The sequence below is a fragment of the Stenella coeruleoalba genome (assembly GCF_951394435.1).
Source record: "Stenella coeruleoalba genome assembly, chromosome: 5".
NCBI lineage: Eukaryota > Metazoa > Chordata > Mammalia > Artiodactyla > Delphinidae > Stenella > Stenella coeruleoalba.
In genome coordinates, this window is record NC_137150.1 from 74,873,392 (window position 1) to 74,891,192 (window position 17,801).

A 17,801-nucleotide genomic window follows, 5' to 3' on the forward strand; every position below is an offset into this window, starting at 1 on the left:
GGGGTGGTTTGAACAGAAACTTGGGGGGAGGAAAACCAAATGCATGTTTGGGGACAGTGAAGAAAATAATTTAGTTGGAGCCGAGTTCATCACCCGGAATAATACATGGATGTTGGGAAGGAAAGTTGGAGAATAGGCTGCAGGACATTAGACTACTAGGTAAGTGTGGACTTTATGGGCCAGGGATTTCCAAACTTTGATTATATACTTCAATTAGTAAACACAATTTTGGTCATGCACTCCCCAAACATGTAATTTATTTATAAATTATATTTCTGTACTCCTGTATTACCCTTATGTGCATAATAAAACATACACAAAACCATTTTAAAATGATGAGTTAAAGAGATTCTAATATTTTGTTCCAGCACCTCAAAAAACCATCTTGTGTACTTCGAGTCTCCCCCACATTGGAGACCATCGTCGTGTAGGCAAGAGGGAGACAGGGAGCCCTCACTGAGGAGGGAGCCAATCATGGGAGCCTGAGGCCGGAGGCCGATGGTGGGGAGAAGGATTAAGCAATGGCTACTCTGGGCATGAGGTCAGGGCCCATGCTCAGGTGGTGAAAGAGAAAATGCAAAAAAAAAGGGATGATTTTTTTTTTTTTTTGTGGTACGCGGGCTTCTAACTGTTGTGGCCTCTCCCATTGCGGAGCACAGGCTCCGGACGCGAGGGCTCAGCGGCCATGGCTCACGGGCCCAGCCGCTCCGCGGCATGTGGGATCTTCCCGGACCGAGGCATGAACCCGTGTCCCCTGCATCGGCAGGCGGACTCTCAACCACTGCGCCACCAGGGAAGCCCCGGGATGATTTTTTAAGGAAAAAGATGTTTAATGGTTATTTGCAGAATGAAGAGGGTATATGGGTCAGTGTGGAGAGGGACGGAGAGGTAGTGAGGAGTGGTCAGGGAGATGGGTTTCAAGAAGTCAATGCAGCGTACATGAGAGCACTCAACTCCCTGCGTGGGACAGAGAAAGATGGCAGGAAAAGGCACGACCTTCAGGAGTTTGACACTAGTACTAAAAATACCAGCTAACTTTTTTTTTAATTAGTAAGAAACATTAGAAAGAAAAGAAGAAGGTCATATGTGTGAAATTTCATTGGTCTTCTATAAACTAGGATATTTGAAAAGAGAGTTACTGTAATCAAAATTATGATGAGGCAGCTTTCCCTAGAGAGTATCCATCATTTTCAAGTGGAGAAGGGTTTAAAAGCCGCATGGAGGTGAAACACGCAGAACTGCCTCCAGGACCCACACTTACCAGCTTGCTTTTGACCAACTGTTCTATTGCACTGACAAGGTCTGCAGCAGTAGGTACTTCGGTGGAAGCCTGCCGGGCTGCTAGCAAAGAGGAGGACTGCAAGACATTGAGCAGCAAAGGAAAAGCAGATTAGCGAGGCGTGAGGTATAGCAATTAGGCAGCAACACAGCAAGTCCAAAGCTTCAGGCAGGCAAGGGAGGCAAAGCTCTCTGTGTAGAGGGAAGAGATGACAGAGGGAGATAGGGATAGCGTGGGTGTGGGGCAGCGAAGCAGGGGTGGGACCAAGCTCTTTTTAGTCAGACCTCTTGAGGAGCTGAGGGGAGGGGTCACTGAGTTCCCAGGAGGCCAACAGGGAAGGGCTGCACCCACTGACAGCAAGGGGGGAGGGGGCAGACAGGATTCTGGCCACTACAGGGCTGCCCACTGCTGTTCCAGGAAATGAGGGTCAATAAACCTAGCCTCGAGTGTGTCCAAAGAGAAACTGTCCTTACTTTACTTACATGTAGATCTTCAACACAGACTGTCACCATGTGTCAAGCAGAAATGCTAGGAGCAGGGCACTTGGAGACCAGAAACCGCCTCCCCCATTCACACACACACACACACACACACACACACACACACACACACACACACACACTCCCTCTCTCTCTCTCTCTCTCTCTCACACACACACACACACACACACACGCTCCTCCACAAACACTGCTGTTTCTGGTAAGGCCCCCGAACTGAAACACTAGGGAAGTAATAAAGGGCTTTAGCAGGACTTGTGCGTCTCATGGTGGAGCAACCAGGCACTACCCTGTTCACAGTGAAAGGCGGCTCAAGCCCGGGGCCTTCCTCTTTCCCTCACACCAGCAGTAAGGACTGGTCTACCGGACTGTCTGGTCAACGGTTTGGGCATTCCTGCTCACTGAGGGACAGTGTTTTGTTTTGTTTTTTTTTCTTCCTACTCCTACTTGAGAAGAAATTGGGAGAGAAACGGTTAACCCTGTGTAAGCTTTAACCCACCCTGTGCTTCAAAGCAGAGGACAACGGAGTTCCCAGGGCCCAGGACGCGTGGGCACAGTGACCGTGGGAGTAGAAAGTTGGACATCCTGGCCAGGCTGTGGCTTCAAGTCTGTCCTTTAAGTTATGGGGAAGAATTTCTAAAAGGAAGCTTCTTGTTGTCTAAGCTAAGACTTACTTTAGGTAAGTCTTTGCTTCTGAAATGGGCTAAAAAAAATCAAATGAATGTAATTAAGAGAGAGCAACACTCTTTTCCTCTCCTGGGGAAAGCAGGAAAGGAACTTAAATCTCTTTGGAAATCCAAGTTATCTACTTTCTGCTCTAGTAATCCTACCTCTGGGAACTTATTCCAAGGACAGAAGTCAAAAGAACAAATGCTGTATGTACCAAGTGATCTGTAGCAGTATTACCCAGAGCAGCAAAAATTGGAAACAATCCAGGATATCCCCAAACAGGCTGGTCAAGCATATTATGATACATCACATAAGTGAAATACTCCTCAGTTATTAAAATTATGGTTCTGAAGGTAACATTAATAAGATTTTAGGAAATATTAAACATTATTATTTAATTTATAAATATTAAAAATATAAAACAATGAACACATCCTATGCCTAGTATAATTATAAAAATAAAACATACCTGCATATGAACAAATAGAAGGAAACAGAATTAAAGTAACTGCACAACACTAGAATGGGTGAACTTTTAGAAATTCCTTTCACACCGTTGTAAAAATTATTTTAATGAATCCCAACTCCATTTGCTAGAAATTCTGAAGCTCATCCCGCTCCCAAATATTCCAGAAAAACAGACGTTCAGAAACCAAACAGCAGGACTGAGGAGGTTCATGTGTCTAAAAAGGCGCTCATGCCAGCTGCCCTAATCCTGGCTAAGAAAAGGGCTACACAAATGTCTGGGGGTAAGTCCGCATTCTCAGTTAAAAATTATCCAGGAACAACATAACGTCCTTTCCCCAAAACAAACCGTGCTTGAGGGACGTGGAGGGGGAGGGCTCGTGGCCTCTCCTTATCTTATGTAAGCTGGCACGTCCATGCGAAGGGCGGTGGGGGACGGCAGATAATGTGACCCGCGTGCCCTGCTCCCCACACACACTATCACTGTGTCCAGAACATTTGACAATAGGTCTCTGGGAACACAGCAGGTTGGTTCTCGTTCCCACCTCAAGGCGAAGCACAGGCGTTTCTGCCTCTGGGGATCCAGGATGGGCATCATGCCATGCTTCCTCTACTTCTCTTCCCAACAGTCCAGAGACAGAGCCTTAGGAGGGGCCGTAACTGTGTGCTTCTCATGGGTGAGTCACAGAGGGGGCAGCGACCACATCTGAGTCATGGACCTGTTCCTGGAAAATGTCCCTCTAGCTTAGCACAGAGGAAGACCTCAACTAATGTCTGGGGGCCACCGATCCAAAATGCAAAGCAAAGAGAATTCAAACAAGATCTGGGATATCACCAGAAACACTGAAGCAACTGCATCAGTACTTCCTGGATTGTATCCTGGGTGGCGTTGTGAAGGTTTGCTCCCTGCCCGTGCATGCTGGGCCCACCACCTCGGAAGGGGCTGCTGACTGCAGGGCAGAGCACTGGAGAGCACAGGGAGGCCCCAGGGGGATGGCTAACCACCACCAGCAGCACAAGAAAACGACACTCTGGAAAGCAAATGGGAAGGACAATCAAAAACTGAAACCACCACCTCAGCCTCCAGAGTCCTCCAGGACAGCGACGCTGAGAGAAGCAAGAGAAACACAATGAAGTGACAGCACAGTTAGGAAGGCCAGTGACGGAGCACACAACGAAAGCAGGGACCTACCCGAGCCTCAGCTCAGTACCAGGAAGCACGTTCAACCTGAGCCTCTGCTCCAGAACAATCGGGATGATGACCCTGCGCCCAGAGGCTTGGTGGACACATTTCAGACACCAGAGAGTCTCTGCAGGCCAGTGAGCCAGAGAATTTTGCAAATCAAAGAACTGAGGCAACCTGGCATGTTAGGTTTGTCCAACTTTGACAAAACCTCCCCTTAGCAGCATCTCCATCCCTCATGCTTTGTTTGCTTTGTTTGCACTGGGCTTGACTGGAAGTTACCATGATTTGGATTTTAGAGTTGAGGATGAGGAAAACAATCAACTAACACATCGGTTGAACAACAAAATGATCATGACCTAGAACCACCTTGGATTCCTCTTCGAGACAATAGTTCTTTTCGGGATCTGCTGCTTCCAAGGACAGAGCCATTACCCTTCATCAACAGGACGAGATACTAGGCAGATTTCTGCTTTGAGTATTTTACACCCACCCCTGTACTGCCCAGAAGCAAGTCAGACCTCCAGGGTTGGGGGAGGGGAGCCCTCCCCGACACAGACGGAATCTACATCACCTCGGATTCATGCGGCACAAGAGATAACAAGGAAGAGAGAGTGTTACTACCCCTGACACACACACAAAACGAAATCACGTGTTTTACACATGGCTCTTCCAAGTGAGAAGGAAGTCCTACCATCTCGTCCTGCGTGGGGTCGTTGTCAAAGATCTTCATAGGCGGAGGGAGGGGTGTGTGTGACTCTTCATCTGGCTCATCCTCACCCCAACCTTTCTTGCTCTTCTAGAACAAAAGAGCAGCATTAGTCACTGTTTCCTATGGTTAAAGATGCCAGTTGGTTCAGGACTTGGGATTTTTAGAAAAGAAACCTATAAGATACCCGCCTCTCTCAACACACTCCTAGTTTTTTCAGTTTCAGGGTCCTCCTGTGTGGAATGGGCACACCTGCTTATCTCAAAAGGACAATGAGGTCCAAATGGTGGAAAACACACACACACACACGAAAAACATCTACTTTATCGATTAGCCAGGAAGAGTGGAGGCTGAGAGAGTGGTTGGAGAGAAACTAACTTTTAAGTTCATGAAGGACTCAAACTACAATCTAAATATCACCAGCCTCTACTGCCATTCAGAGGGAGAAAAGGTAGACAGCATAAAACTACAAAGAGAGTCTGGTTTCACATCAGGAAGAATTTCTTAGCCATGTCAGTGACTAGAGTAGGTTAGTTTGCCAGATAAAAGAATTATCTCATTCCCAAACCAAATACCCACTATATTTTGATCACAGAATCCCAGTTTTGGAAGGGATATAAGAGGTCGTTGCCCAGTCTGACCTCTCAGCCAACACTGGTCTCTCCAACTGTTATGTGAGGTCATACAGTCTCCCAAACCTTTTCAGTATGGGTGTTCATCTGTTTCCATGAAGCCCCATTTCATCCCTGGCTGAGCCCCCATTAAAGGCTGCAACCTTGGCTACTGTAAACCTTCACCTGTTAATCATAATTCTGCCTTCTGGAGCAACCAGGAGTTGTCTACTCCATTTTATAAATGCCACTGCTCAACATACTCGAAAACAGCCATAATCTCCCAAGACAGTCTTCTGTTTTCCAGGCCTGGCAGGTTTAATGCGGTCTTTAGTAGAGGCTGGGGACTTGGTGACCAGCTGGCTCCCCGTGGGCCCCGACACGCATCTCCAAATCTGGCAAAATGGTGTCTGTCTGCTGGATACTCTAGGTGCAAGTCTTTAACCAGTCACAAATCAAACTGGCGATGTCTTTTTTTTTTCCTACTGTTTTTAATTTTTTTTTTAAATTGAACTAAACAGATTCATAGACACAGAGAACAGACTTGTGGTTGCCACGGGGAGGAGGGGAGAGAGAAGGATGGACTGGGAGTTTGGGGTTGGTAGATGCAAACCATTACATTTAGAATGGATAAACAACAAGGTCCTACTGTACAGCACAGGGAACTATATTCAAACTGGCAATGTCTTGAGAATACAAAGATCACCTAGGCCCAAGAAGACCAACTACTGGGAACTAGAGTCTGGCTAGTTTACAAACCCCGGGGAAGGATGCCTCTCGAGGCTCCAGGAAGGAGGTACATCAGAAACCCCTCCCGATGGAAGGCTCCGGGGCTTCGAGTAAGTACCTCGTCAGCGCTGTCTCCCTGAGGGGTCGTCTCATCCCCAGGCTTGGGAGATCCCAGGTCAAAGCTCTTCCGACCGTCTCGTACTTTCTTCTGCTTCTTGATGTTTCCGTCTGCCTTCCCACTGTTGAGCCTTCGCACGGGACTCGTCAGCCACTTCTTCAGGGTGTTGGTGGAGCGCTTGGGCCCAGGGGAACTGTGGATGGAGTTCAGGGAGGGCTGGGCCTGCAGGTTGGCCACCGACTCGGACTTGCCTCCGTTTTCACTTGAATGAGAGTACGCATCTGAGGAAAAAGAATAGACAGACACGGCACGTCAGGGGCAGTTAAGGCAGGCTGCCAGCCTGGGAGAAAGACAGCTCCAACCCCAGGAAGCTAGGGCACCAGGCAGAATGTCAAGGCCAGCTGCAGACAGAAGACAAAGACTCCTGCAAAATCAAGATTCTAAGCAAGAACCATCAACCAATAACAATGTCACAGAGCACCTATGAGTATCATAAAGTTGTATAAGACACAGATTCTGTTTTCATAGATGCCTTATCTAGCTATACACACACACACACACAAACACACACAAAGAGGGAAAGAGAAGAGTCAAAGAGCAAGACAGAGCACGCAAAATAAAGATGAATGCACAAAGCAGTATGTGGTTAATTGCCAAAGGGCTGGCATGGACTGCAGACCATAAGGAAGCAGAGCTGAGAGGAGGGTCAGATCAGCGCAGGCAGGACTGGTCTGAAAAGCTTTAACGGAAGAGACGTGTCTGAGTAGGAGGGAAGGGAGAAGGAATTCCAAAAGCGGGAGATGGCAGGAACAAAAGCACAGAGGCAGGAAAATGGAAAAACAAGTGAACACAGCCCTTAAGCAGACCCTTCCAATGAAATAAAGATGAACAGAGAAGGAGAAACTGGACAGAAAGAAGAGTGAAAACATTTAATAGTAAACTAGAGGAGTATGAACTTTATTGTGAGACGCTAATGGGAAAGGGGGCAAAAAGGGCTTTTGTTTGCTTGTTTGTTTTTTAATTAATCTGGTAACTACAGACAACATAGCCCTGGGAAGAGGGATTGGAATCTAGAAGCCCACACTAGGAGGACACGGGGAGGACAAAGGAATGGATGTGAGGCATTTCAAAGCAAGAAGTGATACAGTTAGTATCTGGATGACACATCACAGGTGAGTTGTCTCTCTTATGCTGCTTCTTCTCATTGCCAAAGAGGTCTTGGGAGAATACCTGACCAGCTTCACCTCAACCCCTGATGGGCCCTGTGGCCCTGGTACCAGTTTGCATACTGGTAGTTAAACCAAACACATGACTAGGTATTTATAAAAAGTACTGCCATGGCTTTTTACGCCCACTTGTCTCAAAGACCGAATCATCTTTTCCTATACAGTAATGACTTTATCCTAGACCGAGACTAGAGGTCTAACCTGGCCTTGGAGGCCCGACGGCCTAGACCTGTCCAATACATTAGAAACCAAATCTTAAAATAAAGAGAATAAATATTTTTGCCAGTCAAGAGCTGCCTCCAGCCTCTATAACCGGCTGATCTCACAGGCACCAAGTTCAGGCTCCTGACCCTGCGGGAACTTTCTTAGATATGGTTAGAGTTCTGTGCATACTTTAGAAAACAAGAACAGAATATCTGCATGTAGAAGCATTCAAAATTGAGCTTCTAAAGCCCCCTGGTATGAAGGATAACTCATAGGGTTGCTCAGCTCAGGGAATATTTAGGGATCGACTGACTTGGTTGACGTCCCTTTAAGGACAAAGCTGTAATCTTATCTCAGAGAATTCTGTGCTGGCTGTGGTCTTGGGTGTGTTGACATTATTTCTGAAGTGTTTGGTATGGGTCAAACTCCTGTTCTCAGAAGCCCGGGTGATAACATCTCAACAGCACCACTGCAGCACTAGTAGTGGGACCTGGGCCTCTTATCTCTCTGCTGATAAGCCCCAGAGGCTTTTCATTCACCAGGCCCCTGTGACACCACAAGTCTCTGTTAAATCCAAGCCTTCAAAACTTAGATTTATCAGTATATGTTGTGTCAGCAGAGCTAGAGGCCCAGCCACATTAACTGTGCCTTGTGTTACTAAGCAAGACGGATGACTGCCTAAGTTTTCTGTTCCACGACGAACCACAGCCTGGCTTTGAGATTCATGAATGCAGATTTTGACTGACCATTCTGCTCCTCTCTCTATCATCTGATTCTGCTTTGGTGCATTCTGTACAAATTAATGGCAAGTGTACAGATTATAAAGTACAAATTAAAAATCAAGAGTATTCTCAATTTTGTTTCAAGTTTATTCTGTGTAAACCATCAGGGCCATTCAACCACAGCCCACATAAAAGAGAACTGAAGAGTTGGAAGCAATCTCTAACTTGTCATCTAGTGAGGGTCCCGTATTGAGACAGGACTATTTCTAAATCACTTTGAATGCATGGTTACAAAAAGATGTGGCATCGTTTAGTCTAGAAAATGTGTACTTAGTTTATTGCTACTTCAAAGAATTATTGCCATGTGATGCTCACCCCATCTTTGGAAGATGGGCTGCAATGAGCTGTTTGAGAATTTATTCTAGTACCTTTCCGGGCACAACAGCTAACTGACCGATCTGTAACAACTACAACAGTAATACTGTTATCTCACCAAATCTTTCCAAGCTGAGACAGGTACTAAGTATGAGTATCATCTTAGGAAATAGAGTGTTCCAGGAAACCCAGGGTCATCATTAGTGTGGCAGACAGGCAAAATTTAAACCCAGATCTGACTCCACTGCACATATATTTAATCTTATTCCCACATCTGTGTCTACTCCATGAATTCTGTTAGCCTCTATAATTATTGTAAAAAAGAACATCAAGTTGTTAGTCTATGTGACATTTCATATAGACATTTATATATAATTTATATGTTATTAAGTTTCAATGCTGAAAACAATCTCAGTCTCACTAATTTTACAGATAAGGCAATAAAAGCTTGTATATGGGAAATCCATGGTCACAAATTAGTTAGCCATAAAGCTAGGACCAGAATCCAGGCACCTCTACATCTCTGCAGGGTTCTGAACCAAAGCTTCCTCTTCAGGCCTGAGGCATTAAAAACTGTCCATAAGATTGGTATCTGGTTTTACGTCACTGGGAAGACAAATGTGTCCTTGGACACTGCAGGAATAAAGTTCCCTGGTATGTCCAACTTGCTTCCTAGATCAGAAAAAATAATATTCTGAGGCTGATTTTACTATGAGATATTTTTATTTTTTTCATTTTGTTTTGGCTGCACCACTCAGCACGTGGGATCTTAGTTCCCCAACCAGGGATCGAACCCTCACCCCCTGCAGTGGAAGCACGAAGTCTTAACAACTGGACCGCCGGGGAAGTCCCACTATGAGATATTTTTCAAATAGAAAAAAATATAGAAAAAATTTAACATCTAAATACCCACCACCTAGATATGATAAGTGTAGACATTTTTGCCATATTTGCTTCAGTTTTTTTAATCTTTCTTTTAATTGAACTATAGTTGATTTACAAAGTTGTGTTGGTTTCAGATGTACAGCAAAGTGATTCAGTTATACATACATATGTGTGTGTATATATATATATATATATATATATATTCTTTTTCAGATTCTTTGCCATTATAGGTTATTATAAGATATTGAATATAGTTCCCCATGCTACACAGTAGGTCCTTATTGTTTATCTAATTGATATACAGTAGAGTGTATATGTTAATCCCAAACTCCCAATTTATCCTCCCCCATCACTTTCCCCTTTGGTAATCATAAGTTTGTTTTCTATGTCTGTGAGTCTATTTCTGCTTTGTAAATAAGTTAATTTGTATCATATTTTTTTAGATTCCACATGTAAGTGATATCCTATGATACTTGTCTTTCTCTGTCTGAATTCCTTCACTTAATATGATAATCTCTAGGTCCATCCATGTTGCTGCAAATGGCACTGTCATTCTTTTTTATGGCTGAGTAATATTCCATTGTGTGTGTGTACATACACATACACACACACACACACACACACACCCCACATCTTCTTTATCCATTCATCTGTCAATGGATATTTAGGTTGCTTCCATGTCTTGGCTATTGTAAATAGTGCTGGTATGAACACTGGGGTGCATGTATCTTTTCAAATTAGAGTTTTCTCTGGATATCTGCCCAGGAGAGAGATCACTGGATCATATGATAATTCTATTTTTAGCTTTTAAAGGGATCTCCATATTGTTCTCCATAGTGGCTGCATTAAGGTACATTCGCACCAACAGTGTAGGAGGGTTCCTTTTTCTCCACATCTTCTGTAGCATTTGTTATTTGTAGACTTTTTCACGATGGCCATTCTGACCAGTGTGAGGTGATACCTCACTGTAGTTTTAATTTGCCTTTCTCTAATGATTAGCGATATTGAACACTTTTTCATGTGCCTGTTGGCCATCTGTATGTCTTTGGAGAAATGTCTATTTAGGTCTTCTGGCCATTTTTTGACTGGGTTGTTTCGTTTTTTGATATTAAGCTGTATGAGCTATTTGTATATTTTGGAAATTAATCCCTTGTTGGTAGCATCATTCGCAGTATTTTCTCCCAGTCCGTGGTTGTCTTTTAATTTTGTTTATGGTTTCCTTTGCTGTGCAAAAGCTCTTACATTTAATTAGGTTCCATTTGTTTATTTTTGCTTTTGTTTCTGTTATTCTAGGGGAGAGATCCAAAAAAATATTGTTGTGATTTATGTCAAAGAGTATTCTGCACCTATGTTTTTCTCTAGGAGTTTTGTAGTATCCGGTCTTATGTTTAGGTCTTTAATCCATTTTGAGTTTATTTTTGTACATGGTGTTAGAGAATGTTCTAATTTTGTTCTTTTACGTGTAGCTGTCCAGTTTTTCCAGCACCACTTATTGAAGAGACTGTCTTTTCTCCATTGTATATTCTTGCCTTTGTTGTAGATTAATTGACCATAAGTGCATGTGTTTATTTATGGGCTTTCTATCCTGTTCCAGAAAAGGCTCTTGATAAAATTCAACATCCCTTTATGATAAAACTCTCTCCAGAAAGTGGGCATAGAGGGAACATACCTCAACATAATAAAGGCCATATATGACAAACCCACAGCCAACAACATACTCAACAGTAAAAAGCTGAAAGCATTTCCTCTAAGATCAGCAACAAGATAAGGATGCCCATTTTCACCACTTTTATTCAACATAGTTTTAGAAGTGCTAGTCACAGCAATCAGAGAAGAAAAAGAAATAAAAGGAATCCAAATTGGAAATGACACGATGCTTATATATAGACAATGCTAAAGACACTACCAGAAAACTGCTAGAGCTCATCAATGAATTCAGTAAAGTTGCAGGATACGAAATTAATATACAGAAATCTGTTGCATTTACATACACTAATAACAAAATATCAGAAAGAGAAATTAAGGAAACAATCCCATTTATCATTGCATCAAAAAGAGTAAAATAAATGCCTAGGAATCAACCTACCTAAGGAGGCAAAAGACCTGTACTCTGAAAGTTATAATACGCTGATGAAAGAAACTGAGGACAACACAAACAGATGGAAAGATATACTGTGTTTTTGGATTGGAAGAATCAATATTGTTAAAATGACCATACTATCCAAGGCAATCTACAGATTCAATGCAATCCATATCAATGGTATTTTTCACAGAACTAGAACAAAAAATTTTTTAATTTGAACAGAAACACAAAAGACTCCGAATAGCCAAAACAATCTGGAGAAAGAAGAATGAAGTTGGAAGAATCACACTCCCAGACTTCAGACTATACTACAAAGCTACAGTATCAAACACAGTATAGTAAATGCTCACTCTCATTTTCTGTATTTATCTCCCTGTGGACTGGAAACATAGCTCACAAACCTTCACCATCTATAGATCGCACATTGAGGAGCACAGCTCTCAATTCTAAAGCATGTATTTCAAGGTGAAACTGCTGGGTTTTAGTGAATACCCATCACCAGCTTCACTAGGTACTGCCGAATTGCTCTCTGATTTACTCCCACCAACCATGTGCAAAAGTTCTCATCTTCCTGTATTCTTCTAGGTGTTTCAATATGCACCATTAGTACATAATTTTCCTCTGGAAAAATTAAATGTGCTCTCCCTAACCCAAAACACCTACTTCAAAGAATGAAGTTGAGATGAAATAGAATGTTTCAAGGAGAAGAAATAAAAAGGTAAAATCCAGTGCCTCTAGACCAATAGGAAATGCATCCTATAGTTGATTTCTCAGCCACAAACTGGAAAACTAGGAAGCTTGGCAGGGTAATCCATGAGGTTGGAGGTCCAACTTCATAGACTCTGAATTGCATGAGTTGAATGAATTCCCATGATTGGTCACGGGAATATGAAGATACTAATGAAATCAAGAAAATCTATATAAATAAGCCAACAAACAACAAACTCTTAGCCACCAGCAGACTTCCATAATATTTTTTATCCATGCTTCCTTCAATTTCCAAGCCACCTCTCTAAACTGCCCAATTTCTTCCTTAATACCTAAGAATAGAAGACTTGATGCGTGGTCACAGAACACGTTCCAAAGCTTTACCAATGACTAGAGAATTCTTGACACCAACACTCATCTTTTAATGATATTTTGTTCAAGTTGATTAAAAGAGAAAACTCTGTTGGTATAATTTTCCTGCCCTGATTATATGATTCAAGAATAATCTACTGGTGTAGGGCTTCCCTGGTGGCGCAGTGGTTGAGAGTCCACCTGCCGATGCAGGGGACACGGGTTTGTGCCCTGGTCCGGGAAGATCCCACATGCCGCGGAGTGGCTGGGCCCGTGAGCCATGGCTGCTGAGCCTGCACGTCCGGAGCCTGTGCTCTGCAACGGGAGAGGCCACAACAGTGAGAGGCCCGCGTACCGCAAAAAAAAAAAGAATAATCTACTGGTGCCTACTCTATGGATTGCAACAGAGAGATGGCAGCACTGGACAGAAACTCAGGCCTCTGTTTCTTCATCTACAAAATGGACAGATTAGACAGAGTGCATTCAAAGCCTTGCTCTACCACTGGCTAGCTCTGTGACTCTGGGCCAATTACTTGATCTCTGTGTATCTTGGTTTTCTCATCAGTAAATGAAGATAATATTAGTATCTATCCTATAGGGTTGTTATCAGGATTAAGGAGTTAATATTTGTGAAGTGCTTATAACAGTGTCTAATTCCACTGGAAGTACCATCTACGTTAAATAAAAATCAATAAAACCATAACTATCTCCCCTAGTTCCATGTCTGTGATTCTATTCTGTATCTCCCTTCACTCCATCTGTATGTTCCTCTAAAGGCTAGACTCTAGTAATGTAAGCCATTTTTAACCTCAAAGTACCTCATGAAAACAAAGAAAAACTTCAGGCTACCAGTTGCCATTCTGTGTTACTCTCCTTCCCCACTTCAAATAACCACTCCTACGATCAATGCCTGAAATCTCATTGGAGAATAAGGTAGTCACATCTTTGGGCTACCATGTCATTGTTGTCCACCCTCCCACCATTAAGAAGTTTAGGCAGCACAGGTTACCCCCTGGAGATGACATGTGTCTCTTTATCTACAGGGTATCCATCCCTCAGAATGCGAGCTTCTGATGGGCTTGATGACCAAGCAACTAAACAGCTGTTGATATTAGGATCTCAGATACCATCATGGGGTTAGAATAAACATGTCAATGTTATTGGCCTAAGACTTGGGACAAAGGCTCCATAATTTTAGGTAATTTAATCACAGCAGCACGTTTCTAAGCAGCACAGGAGATGAGAGCTGTCTGCTTGACATAAAGATGAAAATTGGAATAAAGCCCATGAGAGTTTACACACTGAGCACATCCTAATAAGTCCATTGTCTATGTGAAACATTCTTTTAGCTGGGAAGCCCTTCATTAGCAATCAAAATATAAGATATTTGTGTACCACATGCATAGTAACTGAATATACTAGAAATTATTTTTTCCTTCCACAGTGGCATGTTGTTTATGAAAACTTTCTTTTTTTTGAAATGTATTTTTAAATTAAACATACTGCTTTTACAAGAATCTACAATTTGTATTTTGGTGAGGAATTCCTGAAATCTCTTCATGATGTGCATGAATATACCAGAAAATTTTTTTCCTTCCACAGTGGCATATTGTTTATGAAAACTTTCTTTTTTTTGAAATGTATTTTTTAATTAAACATACCGCTTCTACAAGAATCTACAATTTTCATTTTGGTGAGGAATTTCTGAAACCTCTTCACGATGTGCATGAAGATACTAGAAACTTTGCTCATTCATAAAGTCAATTTTCTTTCTAAAATGTTTTGCCTCATTATTTCTTTCACGTTTTATGTTACACCTAAAAAAGTCTTCTACCCTTTTTGGTTTCATGTAAATTTTGTAAGACTATTCTGAAAGGATACATTGTGTACAAGTCACCACAGAATGCAAATTTAGGATACGGCAAATGCCTCATGGCTGCATCCACAGGACTGAGAGCTATTATTTTTTCTAATCACAAAATATTGGTTCTCCTTTCCATTGACCTCAAAGTGAGTTGAAAGTAAAGAAGGACCACATGTCCTAGACAAAAAGAGAAAACAGTTCTATTAGTTGTATGGGTTTAATAGCCCCGAAGACCAGGAGTGGTGTCCTTACAAGTGCTAGGCTGGGACCCCATAGAGTTCACATATGAACAGGCGGCATCCAAGGTTTTGGTGGATTGTGAGTACCCCAGATGCATAACTCACTAAGCTGGCCCACCATTTTCTACACTGACTTCAAAGATACAACTCAAGAAGGAAAACTCATTTCAGTCTGTTCTTCTGGAGTTCAGTGATGGGATTCAATCACACCCCAAAGGCATGTCTTCCACATACTGTATTATGTAATTGCTAAAAGATAGGGGGTCTACCTAGAGGGGTGGGATAGGGAGTGTGGGAGGGAGGGAGACGCAAGAGGGAAGAGATATGGGGATATATGTATGTGTATAACTGATTCACTTTGTTATAAAGCAGAAACTAACACACCATTGTAAAGCAATTATACCCCAATAAAGATGTCAAAAAAAAAAAAAGACAGGGAGTCTAGCTGTTCTAGTCATACCTCATCATCCACCATCTAGTTGGACAACAGGTCTATAAAATCTCCCTGGTATTCATCATAATATTGTATTGGAAGCTTTGACGCCAGTAGCCGATATCAGAAGAAATCACAAAAATTCCTAACATCACTAGACATTTACAGAAAAGTCCTTTAAATTCCTTTTGTCTTGCTTTAGCTCCAATGACACAAGAATCATTGTAAACTCATCCTTATTGCTCTCCATGGCTTGAGCTATATAAGGTAAATGCATTTCAATACATCTGCCTGAATAGATTATATACCCAAACATTCTTGTCTCCTTTGGCTTTCTATAAATAATTTACTTAATATAAAAACCATAGAAGTATCACACATACATTTTTTTCACACTGGAAATTGCACATCTAGAGAAGGGTGTATGATGGGAAGGTCAGGGTGAAAATTCTCTGGGTAATAAATCCATAAATTCAATTGTTTGTAAGCGTGGAGAGCACAAAACCTACAGTAAGTATTAGTACATCTTTCATGATGTAGGAGAAGGGCCCTGGTAGGCCTTTTAGCAGAACGCTTAGCAAAGCCCATCTCCTGGTTGCACTTTCAGCTGAGGTCCTGAGGCTATGTACCACCAGGTCCTGGCATGGCTGGCTTCCCTGAAAACCACTTGGCTGCCCATCTTGGTGTCTGGGCCACTTGGTGCCAGAAGAAGGATGCTATGGTGACAGCAACAGGACATGGGGGAGGGGGAGAATCAGCCTGGTGCAGAAACACTGTCTCTTTAACACTAGGAAACTTGCTGCCCTTGCGACTGCTCCTACCACAATGTTAGACTAAAGCTGGCAAACACCTTGCCTCAGGATATTCCTTCCCCCATCCCTTAGCCAGATTCAAGTCTCAAATGCATAGTGCAAGCTCCTGCCTCCTGCTTACTAAGCCATAGCTTTTACACACTTAGTTCAGGAATTTCTTCTCCAATGAGTCCTTTGCCAACTCACCATTTTTTTTAAATAGATCTTTATTGGAGTATAATTGCTTCACAATACCATGTTAGTTTCCGTTGCACAACAAAACGAATCAGCCGTATGCATACACGTGTCCCCATATCCCCTCCCTCTTGTGCCTCCCTCCCACCCTCCCTATCCCACCCCTCTAGGTCATCACAGAGCACCAAGCTGATCTCCCTGTGCTATGCTGCTTCCCACCAGCCAACTACTTTACATCCGGTAGTGTATATATGTCGATGTTACTCTCACTTCGCCCCAGCTTTGCCCTCCCACCCCATGTCATCAAGGCCATTTCTCTACGCCTACATCTTTATTCCTGCCCTGCAACTAGGTTCACTCTACTCAGGCTTTATGGGTTTTTTATACATTTTTTCACATCTAAATCTCTATGATTTATAATGTCTGTGTCTGATTTTTTCCCATTAAACTAGGAACACAAAATGAAGGACCACTCTGAGTCCCAAAAGCACATTGCATTAGGCTCTATCTTACTTTATTCCTACTTATTGGTCCCCTTCTCTTCCCTATACTGCTGTTCCTATCCTGGTAGCATGTGCACAGAAATCTGAACCACAGGGACAATTCCAAATCCAGTGGCATCCATATGGCGCAGAAAGCCCTTTCATCTTCAGAGCCCATTGGGACCTAAGTTCTTCACATCAAGATCTTTTCCAACAGACAAAAGAGTCTCCATGAGGGTGAAAAGTCAGCACCTCCGGCTTTCATCTAAATGAACTCTTCAGAATTCTGTTCTAATTCAGTCCAGATCTCCCTTGACTACTGCTGGCTCCTTCAGTGCCCTGTCCCTGCATTGACTTCCATCAGGATGCCACCAGATGCAGAGAGTAAAATGAAGTTTCCAACTGCTTGTCCTCAGGTCTCCTTGGCCTCAGCTTCCCGTGTAATCTTCTCTCTGAGTCAGAGACAGAGGGAGGAGCAACCTCAAAGGGCACTGAGTCCGTGCCCTCCCCCCACCCCAGACAAGCACATCCTAAACACGCAAGGCCAGTGCTATGACAGGCTGTCACACTGGATCACGTGATTCACTAGTCCCCCTAGTTGGCTTTAGAAGTTAAGGGCTAAAAATTCTCTCTCTACGTTCCAGGGGTAGATTCTGCAGCTTGACATGTCAGAGCAGGCAAAAGTCAGTGAAAGCAGCTCTGTCGCCCTTCGGAGAGCAAATACTCCAGATACGACTTCCATCGATACGCCCGTTTCATTCTCTCAGAATTGTCCACAGCCTCTGGAGAGGAAAGGCACATTGTTTCCTAAACTGTGGAGTACGGAACTCTCCTAAAAGCCTTCTGAACTGTTCAAAACATCACCACCAGAAGAGTGTGGTAGAACTTTCCAAACTGAGACTGAAGAAAAGATACGTCATACTAGTATAAAACCTAAATACAGAATTTTTATTTAAGTAATGGGCTTGTCATAGGGCTACAAG

General features: G+C 42.9%; 1 protein-coding gene across 20 annotated transcripts in view; it reads right to left on the bottom strand.

Moving 5' to 3' along the window:
- The window catches only part of KALRN (kalirin RhoGEF kinase), a 642,647-nt gene that overhangs the window by 66,533 nt on the left and 558,313 nt on the right, over positions 1–17,801 (bottom strand). For 12 of the 20 annotated variants that reach the window (XM_079922554.1, XM_079922557.1, XM_079922556.1 and 9 more), the window contains 3 exons: positions 6,261–6,541; positions 4,788–4,892; positions 1,262–1,357 (listed from right to left, as the gene is read on the bottom strand). In XM_079922554.1, coding sequence (XP_079778680.1) covers positions 1,262–1,357; positions 4,788–4,892; positions 6,261–6,541 — 482 coding nt within the window. The remainder of the gene's footprint in view (positions 1–1,261; positions 1,358–4,787; positions 4,893–6,260; positions 6,542–17,801) is intronic. The other 8 variants (XM_079922555.1, XM_079922568.1, XM_079922551.1 and 5 more) reach the window with 3 other exon arrangements.